The 15,522-nt window shown below is 47.9% G+C and overlaps 1 protein-coding gene across 4 annotated transcripts in view; it reads right to left on the reverse strand.

The window, feature by feature from the left end:
- Nucleotides 1-9,798: 9,798 nt before the first annotated feature.
- Nucleotides 9,799-15,522, reverse strand: part of Tmem241 (transmembrane protein 241) — a 136,044-nt gene continuing 130,320 nt past the window's right edge. For all 4 annotated transcript variants that reach the window (XM_031364973.1, XM_031364974.1, XM_031364972.1 and 1 more), the window contains one exon: nucleotides 9,799-10,839. In XM_031364973.1, coding sequence (XP_031220833.1) covers nucleotides 10,776-10,839 — 64 coding nt within the window. In that variant the 3' untranslated portion in view covers nucleotides 9,799-10,775. The remainder of the gene's footprint in view (nucleotides 10,840-15,522) is intronic.

Consider the following 15,522-nt stretch of genomic DNA (forward strand, 5'->3'; position numbering starts at 1 on the left):
GACACACACACACACACACACACACACACACACACACACACACACACACAGGGTCTAGAAACCACAATGCCCACTCTGTACTTAGCTCAGAGAAGCGTTGCTGCTGTCCCCTGCTCTGCTGTTCTGACCTCCCTTCTCCCCGTTAGTGACATGTAGCACCTAAATCTTAGTGGTTTCAACTAACAGCCATCTTATTTCCCATAAGTCTCTGAGGCAGGCAGAAGTTCAGCGTACCTTGACCAGACCCAGTCGCAGGCCTACAGTCTGCCGAGGGCCGGCTGGGGTATGTTAGCCTTCCTTGGCTTGGAGGGCTGTTCTGCAGTGGACCGTGCCACCAGACGGAAAACCTGGTAAGGTCGAACGGATCCAGGGACCCCAGCAATTCTCATAATTGAGAATGGTAGGCAGTTAAATCTACCCCCAACCAGGCTCCTGCCCTGGAACATGTGATCATGACAGACCATGAAGACGACTGAGGCAATCGGTCACATAGGGACAACACCGGAAGCCCTTCCACACGCAGAAGAGGCATCCCTAACATCTCAGACCAGGCCAATAGAAAGCATCTGCTTCTAGAACCCAACCACCCCAAAATGTTTATAAGGTTATATCCACAAGGAATAAAGCGCTCGAGTTATTTCACTGAAGATCGTCTGAGAGTGCCTGTCTTATCCGGCTCTAACACTCGGGGCGGAGTATTCTATCCTGAAGCTTTCTTCATTGGAAGCTGCTCTAGCCTATCACAGCCACTTCCTGCTCAGGGCCGTGCCCAACCCCCAACCCCCCACTCCCCCACCCTCAGCCCCCGGCTCCTAGCTGCCTGCTGCACCCTGCTGTCTGCCACTGAGGTGGCAGAGAAAGAGGCTGGAAGCTTTCCTTGCTCTGGTTTGTAGAGTGTCAACTCTTTGGCTGCTTCAGGGGGGCCAGAGTCCCACAGATCCCCACCGATAGCACCCAGTATGCAGACCAGCACTGCTCTTTTCCACATGGCCTCTTATTTTCCACCTAATGCAGATGAAGGTACCAAGACCCGAGAGACTGAACTCAATGTCTGATGCTGGAGGCAGCTGGAGGTGAAAGCCAGTGTGCATGGGACACGTGGTTAGGCATGGAGGTATGTACTTTCAGTAACCTAGCCGTGGTGGTTTGAGTATGCCTAGCCCACAGAGTGGCACTATTTGGAGGTGTGGTCTTGTTGGAGTAGGTGTGCCACTGTGGGCTTGGGCTTTAAAACCCTCATCCTACCTCCCTGGAAGTCAGTATTCTGCTAGCAGCCTTCAGATGAAGATGTAGAACTCTCAGCCCTTCCTGCACCATGCCTGCCTGGATGTTGCCATGTTCCTGCCTTGATGATAACAGACTGAAACTCTGAACCTGTAAGCCAGCCCCAATTAAATGTTGTCCTTATAAGAGTTCCCTTGGTCATGGTGTCTGTTCACAGCAGTAAATCCTAAGACACTAGCCTAGCAGAATTTTTACTGAACTGGGTTCAACACACTAAAGCCTGATCAAGACAGACTCAAAGATAAAGCTGGGTCAAGAAGAGAATCTCAACAAGTCCAAAGGAGCACATGGAATTATACACAGCGTTGTGGAGTCTAGATTCAAAATGGGAACTATTACTTTCATTACAGTGAGTGGCCAGATGAATTTACAAGGCTAGTCAAGCCCAGAGAGTGAGGAAATGGTTCCATACTTTACAAAAGCCAACGGAAATAGCAGGGAAGAGTGGAAAACTCCATCTGCCTTTCAAGTCAACTTCCTACTTTCTCCAGGGGAAGACCCCCTTTGACCAGGATCTGTGAATAGAATGAAAATCCCCACATTCCCTGTCTCCTGGCCAAGCACTGGCTTCACTGCACTCCTTCCAGTGGGGCAGCCTGGAAGGAGCCATCACTGAGACACAGGAAACCCAGAGGCCACAGGTCTTGTACCAAAAGCAGGGCCTGGGGCTGTGAGGTCTGGTGAGGTGCTCTCTCTCCCTGGTGTTGCGGTCTGATGCTGCACCACACATTAGTTAAAAAGGAGGCAATGCATAAATGAGATATTTTATTGTAGGAAGGAGAAAATAGGCCAGTCAAGTAGAGAGAGGGAAAGGAGAGAGGCAGGGGGGGGGGGAGAAAGAAAGCAAAAGAGGAAGAAGGCAAGAAAAGTGAACAAAGAGCAGGGAAGAGAGGAGAGTGAGCAGAGACAAAGGTTAAGAGAGCAAGAGAGAATGAGAGCAAGAGAGAGAGGAGGGGGCATACCTTATATTGTATGGGGCATGGCATGTCTGGCTTGTGGTCAGATGACTGGGAATAGGGTCCAGCTAGAATGCTGGGAGCTTGGGACATTGTCTACCAGTGTTGGTTTACCAGCCCCCCACCCCCCACCCCCTCCCCAGCTCTGCCTTGGACTGACAGCCTGAGGCGGCCACCTGCGAGGCTAAACAATGGCCAGCTACACTGACAGTTTGCCTTTGAAGACTTATAACTGGATATTCAGTTTCTGTTTTTACTTGTGACTATAAAAGCTCAAAATGTCCCTAAGTAAATTGAAGCCTTGATAAGATACTTGGCCTCCATCTCTTTGTTGCTTGACCCCTCTTATTTTCCAGGTCCCAGTTTCAAACCTCCGTTCTGAGAGAACCCAGACCTGTGGAGTTTTGGGCCAGCTACCTGCACACATCTCCTGCAGGGGCAGCTGTGAGCAGTTGTGACTGAAACAAGAACCAAAGACTCAGGAGTTATGGCCAAGCTCATTCCACCCCCTGCAAGCAGAAATTGCCCGCAGGGGCTCCAAGGCTCAAAGTCTAATACTCGACTAAGCTTAAGTTACCTGAGCAGACCACTGGCCCACATTGCCCCACAAGGTCCAATGGGGTTCCTGAGACTCAAAGAAGGCAAAGGAAGTGAGATGGAGCCTCAGAGACATAATGCTCATGTCAGAGGCTTAGTCTTAGGAAAAAGCAGGACCCTAAAACCCATTTCCTGATTGTCTAAAATGCTATAGGCATCAGATACCATATTTAAAACAAAGTGATTAAAACAGCCTTGGTACTACAAACCCCATTTCTACCTTTAAAGAGATTAAGTCTTGGAGAACCCAAGAACATGGAGCTAGCCAATGTAGAAGACTGAGGTTGTTCATGTCCAAACCACTGAGTATCTTCTGTGTACAGCCTCTTTGCTGACAAAGGTAAAAAGACCCTAGCCTCAGGTTTCTGGGACTTATAATCCCGGGGAAGGGAAGACGAACAGAGAGAATGGGGGAAGGGACACTCACCCATGCTCATCTTGTATGCTTCAAAACATACCTTTCCACGACATCCGCTGACTGCCTAGAGATGACTTTTAGGTTTGTCAAAGAATCTAGAAGTAAAAATTGGCTTGAATAAAAGTGGCCCCCATAGGCCCATAGGGAGTGGCACTATTAGACAGGGTCTTATTGGAGTAGGTGTGGTGAAAGTTGTTGGAGAAAGTATGTCACTTGGGGCAGGCTTTAAGGTCTCAGATGCTCAAGCCTAGCCAGTGAGCCGCTGTCTCTTCCTGATGACTGAAGATCTGGATGTAGAACTCTCAGCTCCTTCTTCAGCACCGTGTCTACCTGCACACTGCCATGCTTCCCGCCATGACAACGGACTAAACCTCTAACTGTAATCCAGACCCAGCTAAACTCTTTCCTTTAGAAGAGTTGCCTCGGTCATGGTGTCTCTCTCAGCAATGGAATCCTAAGACAAAGGATTTTGCTATTTTCTCTCATAGGAAAGGTTCACAGTGGCTTCCCTACTAACAAGGGGATTCATGGCTTTGCCGAGATGGGCTCCTTCTAGCTTTTGCTCCAGGCTCATGGGATCAGGTGTATTATCCTGCAAAGTGAGATTCGAGCATAGCACCAGTGGATGGCTATCCCAGGCTTGAGGACTACATGTTAAAAACCTGGTCCTGAAATGGTGGTACTATCTGCAGAGGAGATGGGAACTTTCCTAATTAAAGGAAACGGGTTACTAGGGTCATGCCTTGGAAGGCTATGCTGCCCTGGCTGCTCTCCACTCTCTGCTTCCTGCGGTGGCCACACATTCCAGCCTCCATGACATTATGCCTTACATAAGATCCAATGCAGTGGATCCAGCCAAGCTTGACCCAAAATCTCTCAAACTATGAGCCAAAGTAAATAGTTCCTCTCCAGTTGTTTTCACCAGGCATTTTGTCACCATGGCAGAGAAACTGGCTAATGTGCAGACCCTCTGACCACGACCTCCAAGACGGAGTTTCCAACCTAGCTCTCCCAAAGATCAAGGCAGTGGTTGGAGCCCCTGAGACCAGCAGCTCTTAGAGGAAGCCTGCATTCTATCTCCTGAATGCCTCCCTGCTTGTTCCAAGCACATACAACCCTGCTCTGTCAGGATAATGACTCCTCCAAGCCTGTATCTGTCTTCCCCAAGAAGCATGCATTCTCCTTAGAGCAGACAGCTCCTAAAGTAGTAGGTCCACAGATGAATTGTAGAGTGAATAAGATGCATCCTCAAGACCCCTAGGGCTGGAGCTAAAAGCTTAAGGGATGATATATGATAGTGGTGGCTACATCTCCTTCCTCTTGTCCCTCTTCACCACAGAAAGGGGGGGGGGGGACTCACATCTCTAATCCCAAGACAGCTATTTATGCTGAACAGCTGTGAGAACAACCCAGAACAGTCTGAGAAAGAAAACTTGAAAGTGGCCACCTAGTCTGGAAGGATGCAGAGCACACTCATTTGATGCTGCCTGCCCAAAGCGCACCTACGCAGTACAGGGGCCATCCCATGGGTTCCACAACTCGGGTACAGGAGTGACCCTCACCTCCCTCTTCCCCTACCTACACAGAGCTGCAACACCCCAGACCACATAGTCTACAATCCCACTCAGGCAGAGGCCTAAGATAAGCGTATTTACACAGGTTTGGGGGAGGAGGGGCAGCAATGCACATTAGAATTCTTCTTAGGATAAAAGAGCTATATAATTAGATGGGGACACTGGTTGTAAAGGTCTGAAATTGAAATAAATAACTAATAAATTGAATTGTACACTTCAGATGCAAACACTTTCGGGCACAAGGCTAAGCTCAGCCCGGGTCTTCTTGAAGGCTCGGCCTCCCTGAGGAAAGGAGCATGGGCTCGCCTTGTTCAGCGGCCATATACAGAGCAATCACACAGAGAGCCACAAGAACGGTGTCTGCTGGGATGAGATGCTATCTCAAGGACAGCTGTACAGTCAAGCAGAGCCAGCCTCAGCCAGAGCCACGAAGAGCAGGTTAGCCCTTCTAGAAAGCAACAAAAACCTGTGTCAGTATGTGTCTGTTGAATGAAAGACTGCCACTCAAAAGCCCTCACAAAGTGAGGCAGGCCCGGCCAGCAGCCAGCTGCTACCTCCCACTTGGAGCCTTTTTAATGACACCAGTACCATCACTTAATTCTCATCCTACAGATCAACCCACCCAGGTGGATGGCGTCTGGATTAGGTCTCTGAAACTTCTAAGGGCTTCTCTGTCTCTCCCTGAGGTTCAGAGTCTCCAGCTTGAAGACAAATGGGTATAGAAGCCTTGGCCAGTCCTTCTCAGAGAGCAGGAAAGAAATGACTCAAAGGTTCCTCTGGCTCAGGCAACTGCTTAAATGAGCTTCTGCCCACAGCTGCCAAGGACAGGGGTGGGGTATCCTTCAGGCCTCTCCTGGCGGAGCCAAGAGTGGATACAGAGACACATGTGTGCCAAACCATTTTACCCAGGGTTGTCCTTTGCTGGTCAGACTATCAGAGTGTAACCAACTCCCAGCAAGGGCACAGAACCCACAGTTCACCGAGGCGGGGGGGGGGCACAGAACCCACAGTTCATAGAGGGGGGGTAATCAGGGGTGTCCTCTCTCCCTGAGGTGTTTCTACAAGGGGTTGGAATTCCCCATGGTGTGGTGCCCAGTTCAGAGGCCTGTAGAAGCCTACACGCCACTGGAGTTGGGAGTCAGCAGCTGGGTTCCCTGGCTTGTTTAGAGTAGGGAAGCACAGAGGCTGAGAAACAACCTGGAGCATGGGAAGTTCTCCTGGCTGACTGTTCTTATGAGTGGCTCTGGAATCCTGGCCTCGTAGCGGCTGATTTTGTGGAGTTTCCTGTCCAGTCTGGGGTATGGGATCTTGTCAGTGCTGAGAAAAGCAGACCATAACACATTTGCCCTGAAGCCTGGTAGCCACACATTCAGACGGTTGGATGGATGGACGGATGGACATGGACACGCACGCACAGCAGCCAGTCTTGCCGCAGCCTTCCAGCCCTATTCCCAAGCTATCACCTAACTTTCTGGAGGCATCCTCTCCTGGATGACAGAACATCACGGGTGGAGGCTGTGTGCTCAAAGTCCTCACACCGTTTCTAGCAAGCTGGACCTCAGGGACCTTACCTCCTCTGAATCAGTGTCCTCCAAATAATGCGTCTAAGGATGACCCCCATTCAGAGGCCTCTTGGGAAGAGCAGGTGAGATGCTGTGTGGGTGAGCAAGAGACCTATGGCTGTAGTGATGGACGGGCTACTGGGAGGAAGGGATACCACCTGTCTGTATTTACTCAAACAACTGTCCTTTAAGACCCATAGGCTCCTTCCCAGGCTGCTCATGTCTCCTCCACCAGAATGACAACCCAAGGGGGAGCCAGAGCCCGCTGCAGCCAGATGAGGGTCTGCACCTGGCCTGGAGCCCTTATCTACTCCTTATGCTGGGCCGGTGGGGGAGAGGACAGCAATTCTGCCCGCAAGCTTCGTGGGCCTTGTCTCCCAAAGCTGCTTGCCTTCATAGCCCCCCACCCCAACTGGCTGCCCAGATGTTCAAAAGTACCTCCACCCCCGCAGCACGATGGGCTAACGCTGTAAGCTTGGTCCACCTTGTCTCTTTTTAAGCTGTGGTGTCAGGCATGCTATCTGAGCCTGCTAATGCAGCAGCAGCCGTGGACATTACAGATCTCTCTTATCCTCTTGGAAAACAGAGAAAATATCTTCCACAACACAAAACACCTGGAGCCTAGAGAGGGACTCAGTGGAATACAATAGGCACCCATGGTTGACAGCGGCAGCCATCCACAGCCCTAAATTCAAGATGACCAATCACAATAAAAAGTATGTCCCATATCGGCAAACTGAGTGTCCTATGTCAACATTTTAAAAGGTAAAAAACATTTATATTCGGGCTAGAGAGATGGCTCAGAGGTTAAGAGCACTGACTGCTCTTCCAGAGGTTTTGAGTTCAATTCCCAGCAGCCACATGGTGGCTCACAACCATCTGTAATGGGATCTGATGCCCTCTTCTGGTGAAGACAGCTACGCGTGCTCATATACATAAAATAAATAAATCATTAAAAAGAAATATAGGTCTTAAAGAAAAAAAGATTAAAAATATTTATATTCATATTTGATAATTAACTTAGCATATTAACATATATTCAGTACAAAATTTTTATAAGTCAAGTTACTCATTTTATTTTGGACATAGGGTCTTTCTGTGTAACCCTAGATAGCCTGGAACTCTGGTGACGAGGCTGGCCTCAAAGTCACAGAGATCTACCTGCCTGTGCCTCCTAAGTGCTTAGATTAAAGGCATGCGCCACCATGCCTAGACCTATTTTCCACTTTCACATTAAATCTTTTTATAGGATGTCATTGTTTTTAAGGCTAAGTTAGTATTTAGAATAAATCTAAATCTGGCCAGTGGTGACTGACTTCTTCATTGCTGTGTGGCCAACAGGAATAGGACATCCCATGTCCAGAAGGCACTGTGGACTTCACTGGTGTGAGCCAAGAGGCCTGAACGTGGTGGAAGGAGCCTACGCCTGGGCTTAAGTCATAAGCTTTTGGGGTCTGTGGCAAGCAGATGGCAAAAGCAAACACTGTCTAAAATAGAAGTGCACAGCAACAACAACCAGGGGACACTGTCAGGGACACTGCCAACCATTTCTGCAGTTCTTCCCTGTTGGGATTGAGAAGGGGAAAGCAGAGGCAAATTACCAAGAAAAGAAATGGTTGAATTCTATAGCGATGGCAGTGTAGTCTTAACTCACACTTTGGCTCCCTTGAAAGAAGGCATGCTCTTAATTTGTGCAAGGAAGAACAACACTTCACCCTGAGTTTGAAATGGAGCTGGAGCCAGGCATGGCAGGATATCCAGTTCAGAACTGGGAGGCAAAGGCAGGCTACTTCAAGGCTAGCCTAGCCTACGCATCCAGCAGGACATCCAGGGCTACATAACAGAGACCCTGACTCAAACAAATAAACAACTGGAGCTGGTAAGAACTCGGAACTGAGTAGGCCTGGCAGCATGTCTGTGGATACCTTAGAAGGCTGGGCTCAGGGCCTCACAGCAGAGCTCAGAGCTCAGTGATGGGGGACCCTCATGTATCCCTGGGTTCACTGAACTTTCAGAGCTGAGCATGAGGAGGGGAGATAAAAGATGGTGGCCACACCTTAAAGAAAGAAGCCCAGAACACAGATGGAAGCTGAGGATACAGGTCGGGGCACTGAAGGGGCAACTGGTCCCATCTCACCTTCTCAGCACACAACAAAAACACCCGAGACTCAGGAGCAATGGAACTTGGATGTGGTGTAAAAACAAAAGCAAAGCATTAGATGCTAGGCATCTTTACAACCAAGCCGTCTGAAACTTCTGAAGCCTTGAGGTTTGTCCTGCTAGAGGTGGGGCTGGTATTAACAGCCGGATGGTTCTTTCCAGCTGAGGACTCTCTGTTGCTTAAATGACATTTAGGGCAGGCATAGGATGACATCCAGACAGATACCACTTTTGCAAAAGGGGGGTCAGGAGAAGGGGAGCAGTAAAGAGTTTTGTGGGTATTTAAAAAAGGAAAATTCTGAGACAAGATTCTCTATTTGATCTATAGGACATCACTGTAGACTTACTGGTTTGCTATACTCGATGAAGAACAAAAGTGAGCTCTCGGCTGGAGAGACACGCCCAATGAAGACCATGTAATGCTCTTGTAGAGGGCCAGAGTTTGTCTCCCAGAACCCACACTGGGCAGCTCATAACTTCCTGTAATTCCAACTCCGGGGGATCCAATATTCTCCTCTCGCCTCCTTGGGGCACCTGCATTCATTATGCACATACCTATAAACATACAGACAATCTAAAATAAAAGCATTTTTAAAAAGCAGACTGCAGGGCTGGAGAGTGAGTTGGCTCAGCAGTTAAGATCGCTCTTGCAGAACACTGAGTTCAGTGCACAGCAGCCGTGTGGCAGCGCACTACTGTCTGTGACTCCAGCGTCTGTAGATCGGACGGCCTCTTCTGACCTTCACAGGTACCAGGCACACATGTGGTGTGCACTACACACGAAATAATAAAGAAATGTAAAAAACATTCTAAGACAGCAAATTGAAAAGTACACAGGCATAATGCCTTGGGACATTTTCACCTTAAATGGTAAGCAGAGGTCAGGACAGGACGGGAAGTAAAGGTCCTCACACGCGATAGACATAAATCTGTCCTCCTGTTTCATTCTGTTTGCCAACAAGATGGGAAAAAAATTAGCAACAATGAGCTGCTCTCATTCCTCCTGGGTCTGAGCCTGCACCCAGGAGCAGTCCTCATAGCCCAGAGGGTCTCTGTCTGTCAATGGTATGGGTCTCCTACACTTGAGGGCTGAAGAAGTAACCTCAGTATGGCCAAAACTAACTAAGACATGCCAGAACAACCACGTGTTGTCAAACCAATGAGAAGAAACATCTAGTATTATTTTCTTAAGCCTTGGTGGGTTCGGAATCAAGTGAATATTTTATATAAAGTGGTTTACTCTTTAGTGGTAAGCTACGGGACTTTAATTATTAATCTGGTGTAAGAGATAAAATCCAGTGCTCAATGACTTGAGATCTCTTCTGAGATATGAAGGAATTAAATATATTAAAGAGTTTAAGGAACGAAAGCTAAGCATAGTAATGGTTAATGCCTGCAAGCTCAGCAGTCAGGAGGCAGAGGCGGAAGGTGAGGTATTTAAGGCCCACCTGGACTACATAACACTTAAAAAGACTTCAGGTAATCCATTAGTCACCAGCTTAATCTGCCAGTGACCAATGGCCTACAGATTCAACATATCCCGACAAACTCAAAAGAACAAGACAAATTTAGAGAAAATTAGAGGCTGGAAATCCATTAGCATAATCACAAAGGCTGCCACTCGCCCTACAGCCTAAAGAGCTTTGCTGGTGTTCCATTTGGTCCAGCTTCCCTGCTCAGCCCCACACCCGCCCTGCCCACATGTCATAAACACACATGTCCTGTTTTGGGTGGGTAGGCATGGGCTCCACAGTAAACAGAAAAATCAAAGGGTATAAGAGACTCCAAGATGTAAGACACAAAACAACTCCCCAAAATGCAACAAGAGTCCACGGACTGTGACATCAATCCCAAAGCAGTATCTGGTAGGAGGTGGTTAGGGTCCATCCAGCTGACTTAGCCATTCTCATAACAGCCTCTGCTTCTTGATCCCGCAGAACTGCATGCAGCAGAGAGGAGATGGTTCAGCATATAAGACAGACCTGTCCTCTGCCGTGGTGCAGAGGTCCCTGGGAAATCCCCCCAAGTAATAAGAGAGTGGATTGTTTCAATCATCGGCCGTCAACGTGCTCAGCTTGGTTAGGGCATGTGCAGCTCACAGCTTTGCCCAGCTGGAAACCTCAGCTTGGTCTCACTGCAATGTGTCTTTCTATGGCTCTCAAGAGGGAGGCCAGGTGCTGTGTTCTCCAGCAGCGGGCTACATGCCGCCTTTCCTTGTCCATCTTCATGAGGAACTCCTCCGCTCTGAGAAAACCAGCAGGGCCTCACCAAGTCCACCAAGCAGGAAGCTGCAAAACAGTAGCATACGGTCAATTTTCCTCACCCTGCAGGCTGGCAACACTGCCTGGCACCTATGACAACATAGAAGAGTGAGGTGCTCCACCACAACCAGCCCAGGCAAGCCTGGGTCCAGGTATAGCCCAGGAGCCATCATGCCACTAAAGGGAAACCCTCAGTCATCGGGCGGGAAGTGAGGGGTGTGGGAGGCCTCCTTAGAGAAGGGCGGGTGTCCCACATATCCTGACCAGGTAAACACTCTGAAGGAAAAAGCAGGGAAGAACTTCCCATGGCCCCTTGGGGGCTTCTGGCTAAAGGGAATTGTGGAATATGAAATTATACAGACACAATCTTTTAATGAAGAAAGGTGTGGCTTCTAGTAGACTAACAGAACATTTAAAGGTGAGCCCAGAGATGGGCGTCATAAATTTCCCACAACACAGAAAGACATGTGGTTGGCGATTTGAAAATTAAGATGTGAGAACTGCAGCCGGGAAGAAGATATTAGATATTTTAACATTCCTAAAATTTAATACACCCAAAGCCCTTTCCAACCTCCGTTTTAAACTTCTTGGTAGATAATCTGGTGTCTGTTGTGTTTCTGGGGACTGGGCTGGATCACTGCTAAGGGATTATGATGGCAGGTCCCTGTCAGTGAAAGGCTTTTTCAGAAGTGACAACCCCCCTTTGGTTAGACCCCCTCTTCCCTTCCTCTCTGTCCACCCACCCACTACCCCAGTTCTCTTGTGCAAACTCAGCACACACACACTCAACATTGGTGTCTCTATATTTCTAGCGTGTCTGAGATGCTGAATATATGAAGCACACGCACCACCTTTCCAGTGAAACCTATATGGGTGATGCCAACATGCAGGTGATTTGGACCGCTCTGTTTTTTAGTACAAGAACGAACTAAGTACGAGAATGTGAACGAAATAAAATTAAAAATCTGTCATGAGTTCAGATCTATTCAGCCTTTTTTCTTTACCTGGGAGTGACCACAACTCTGTGTGCATGAGGCTTACAGATATCTATAATGGAATACCAACAAATCCATGGCTGTTCTCTAACCAGATGAGCTGCTAGAGAAACAATCTCTGCCTCAGCAGCAGTGGGCTAGCTATTATTCGCTCTCAGCCTGAAGGGAAAAAAAAAATCACTCATTTCTATTTAACTTGCAGGGATGTAGCTGGAACTGGTGTCTTAGGAACCACGTACACTCCGGAGAGCTGCAGCCACTGCCATAGGACTGCTTTGGTGAGGCGCTGTCATGGTCCAAGTTTCAAAAGCCCATACCTAGAAATGCCCGTGTGTGAAGATGGGGAGCTTGCTTGGCTCTTTGGGACCCCAGGAGCTGAGGGGTTTCTACCACCTGCTCTCTTTGGTAAAGAACGAGGGGGATGGAAGCCATTCTTTGCCTCCACAAGCTCTCCTTGGAAGTGCCATTCCTCTATCTGAAGTAGCTCTGCAGTTTTTCCCAGCATCTGATCAAGGTCACACGTTTCCTCATGTCCCTGGGCAAGCACACAGAGAGAGCAACCCGTGAGCAAGGCTGCCCAGAGCTCTGCAGTGGGACCATTTCATTTTGAACACTTCTCACTAATCCTCCTTAATCACCAGGAATGGAGCAGGGCTGTGCTGGCCCTAGGCCAGTTGCTCTCCCGCAGCCCAGGAACAATGCCTGGTATAATAACCTTGTATTCATCCCTTGGCAGAGAGACTTCCTGAAGCGCCAAGGAGCTTAGTGAATGGTGAAATGAACCTTGAGGAGCCAAGAGGTGAACTTTGATGTTGTTTTTCAGACAGCTGGAGGATCTCACTTGGGGTCTGGAATCTTAATAGTATTACAACTATTTAAGTTGGAGCTTGACTGAGCTGTTTGCAAACCTTGTAATCCCCGTCATTCCTGAAATGAACACACTTCACCAGATGGAGGCATAAACCTCAGACTGCAGAGCACACGTGGCCACAAACACCCATTCCAAGTATCTCTTCCAGAGTTATTTCAGTGTCCCTTTCTTCCCCTGTAGGGATCAAAGGCCTTGTCTCACCTTACATCTGTTATTATGGCTGTCTGGTTAGTTCCTGCTGAACTCAACAGATTGTATTTTTCCTTAGATGCAGACCCAGCACACTGTGTGTGTGTGTGTGTGTGTGTGTGTGTGTGTGTGTATTCCAACTTCTTGGTTTTTACTCCCTACTTGGCTTCCTCACTAGAATATAGTTCCCCAATGTCTCATTCCCTTACAGAACGAAGTTCACAATCTGATAAAGGGCCTCATGTAGTTAAACTCGATATGTAAACAAGAATACACCACACCCAGTTTGATGTGATACTGAGGTGGAACCCAGGGTTTTACACAACCTTAGGCAAGCACCTACCGAATGAGGTCCATCTCAAGCCCTGATTAATGTCTTTTAAAATGAGATGCCCAACATTTAGTTCAAACGGGGAACTGACACGTTTCATTCACTGTAGTCCTAAAGGGATTTAAATAATATTAGGATATTTTCTCTTGGCTCCTAAATTCATTTTCTGTTTGCCAAAACTTGAACAGTCTCCAAGAAGGCCCCTAAAATCAGAAGGATAGGATATCTTGACTCAAAGATAACTAAAAAATGGGTTTTTTTGTTATTTATTTTTTATTGTTGGTTTTTTTTTTTTTTGCTTGTTTTTTATTTTCTAGATCTTAGTATCATAAGCTGATCTCAAACTTACAATCCTCCTGCCTCAGCCTCCTCAGGACTGGAGTGTATGTGTGTGTGTATGTGTGTGTGTGTATGTGTATGTGTACATAACCTCACACCCCAGTTCTTTACAATTGTTTTCTAAAGATCCTTGGTGATCAAATCTGAAAGATTGTCATGGCTGGCCTCCTATGATGAAGGATTGTCATGGCTGGCCTCCTATGATGAAGGATTGTCATGGCTGGCCACCTATGATGAAGGATTGTCATGGCTGGCCACCTATGATGAATGGCAGACCCAGTGAACAATGAGCAAAGGTAGAGAGTTGTCAGAAGGAAGCATATGCACTGTGGTCATTCCTCACAGCCTTCCTCCCACCTGTGTCATCTCAAAGGGGAATGACACTCTGGCACTACAAACAGTTCTCCTCAGCAGAGAGACCGCTCACAGCTGAGTTCTCTTGCACGTGCTGAATCTCCTCTGCTAAAGCTTTTTAATAGAGTGAATCCGTGTAAACTATAAAACTGTGTTAATTAAAAAATGAATTATATATAAATCTAAATAATTAATGAGCTCAAAATAGACTTTTGATCATGAAAAACAAGACAAATGGCTACTTAACACAGTTGCTTTTAATTAGACTTTGAATGCTGACACACTGGGTGTGCAGGTTGATACCTACTCTTGGGTATGGTCCTTGGAAGGCTGAATCATCAGCAAGTTTGTGATGCTGGATTCACAGCGGTGAGGGAGCTGGGAGCAGGTGGGAGGGATACACCTGTACATCTGCCAACCACAGAGCCACTTTCAAAGCCACACCCAGGGTGTCTGGGAGATGCTGCTGAGCTGAGCTGAACAAATTCCTTAGGATCTGGTTCAGATAACATTCTCTTTACTTGCTTCCCAGAACCTTGGACTAGTGATTCTCCTTCCAGGGAGGAAATGTCAGTGCCTGTGTGCTGTGGCACATGTGTCAGTGTGAATGCCTATGTGCTGGGACACATGTGTGAGTGTGAGTGCCTGTGTCCTGGGGCACGTGTGAGTGTGAGTGCCTGTGTGCTGGGGCACATGCATGAGTGTGAGTGTCTGTGTGCTGGGGCACATGCGTGAGTGTGAGTGCCTGTGTGCTGGGGCACATGTGTGAGTGCCTGTGTGCCGTGGCACATGTGTGAGTGCCTATGTGCTGAACCACATGTGTGAGTGTGAGTGCCTGTGTGCTAGGGCACATGTGTGAGTATGAGTGCCTGTGTGCTGTGGCACATGTGTGAGTATGAGTGCCTGTGTGCTGTGGCACATGTGTGAGTGTGAGTGCCTGTGTGCTGGGGCACATGTGTGAATGTGAGTGCCTGTGTCCTGGGGCACATGTGTGAGTGTGAGTGCCTGTGTGCTGGGGCACATGTGTGAATGTCAGGGAACAATTTGTGAGAGCTGGATCAAGCTCAGATGGTTGAGTTTAGAGGCAGGCACCTTTACCCACCAAGCTGTCTTGCCAGTCCAGATACCCTACTCTAGTGATCAGTTAAGATGCTACCCTCCCAGGAAGGCAGGCATGGCCCTGACCATGCTCATGGGAGATTGGAGGGCAGTGCTCCATCCTAGCATCTGCTGCCATGTGTGGTCACAGACCCAACACAAACTCACAGTTGGTCATCATTTTCTTTTCTTTCTCTTTCTTTCTTTCTCTTCCTCCTCCTTCTCCTCCTCCTCCTCCTCCTCCTCCTTCTCCTCCTCCTTCTCTTCTTCCTCCTCCTCCTTCTTCTTCTCCTTCTCCTTCCTCCTCTTCTTCCTCTTCCTCCTCTTCCTCTTCCTCTTCCTCTTCCTCTTCCTCTCTTTCTTCTTTCTTCTTTCTTCTTTCTTCTTTCTTCTTTCTTCTTTCTTCTTTCTTCTTTCTTCTTTCTTCTTTTTCTTCTTTCTTCTTTCTTCTTTCTTCTTTCTTCTTTCTTTCTTCTTTCTTCTTTCTTCTTTCTTCTTTCTTCTTTCTTCTTTCTTCTTTCTTCTTTCTTCTT

The sequence above is a fragment of the Mastomys coucha genome, unplaced genomic scaffold (assembly GCF_008632895.1).
Source record: "Mastomys coucha isolate ucsf_1 unplaced genomic scaffold, UCSF_Mcou_1 pScaffold13, whole genome shotgun sequence".
In the NCBI taxonomy this organism is placed as follows: domain Eukaryota; kingdom Metazoa; phylum Chordata; class Mammalia; order Rodentia; family Muridae; genus Mastomys; species Mastomys coucha.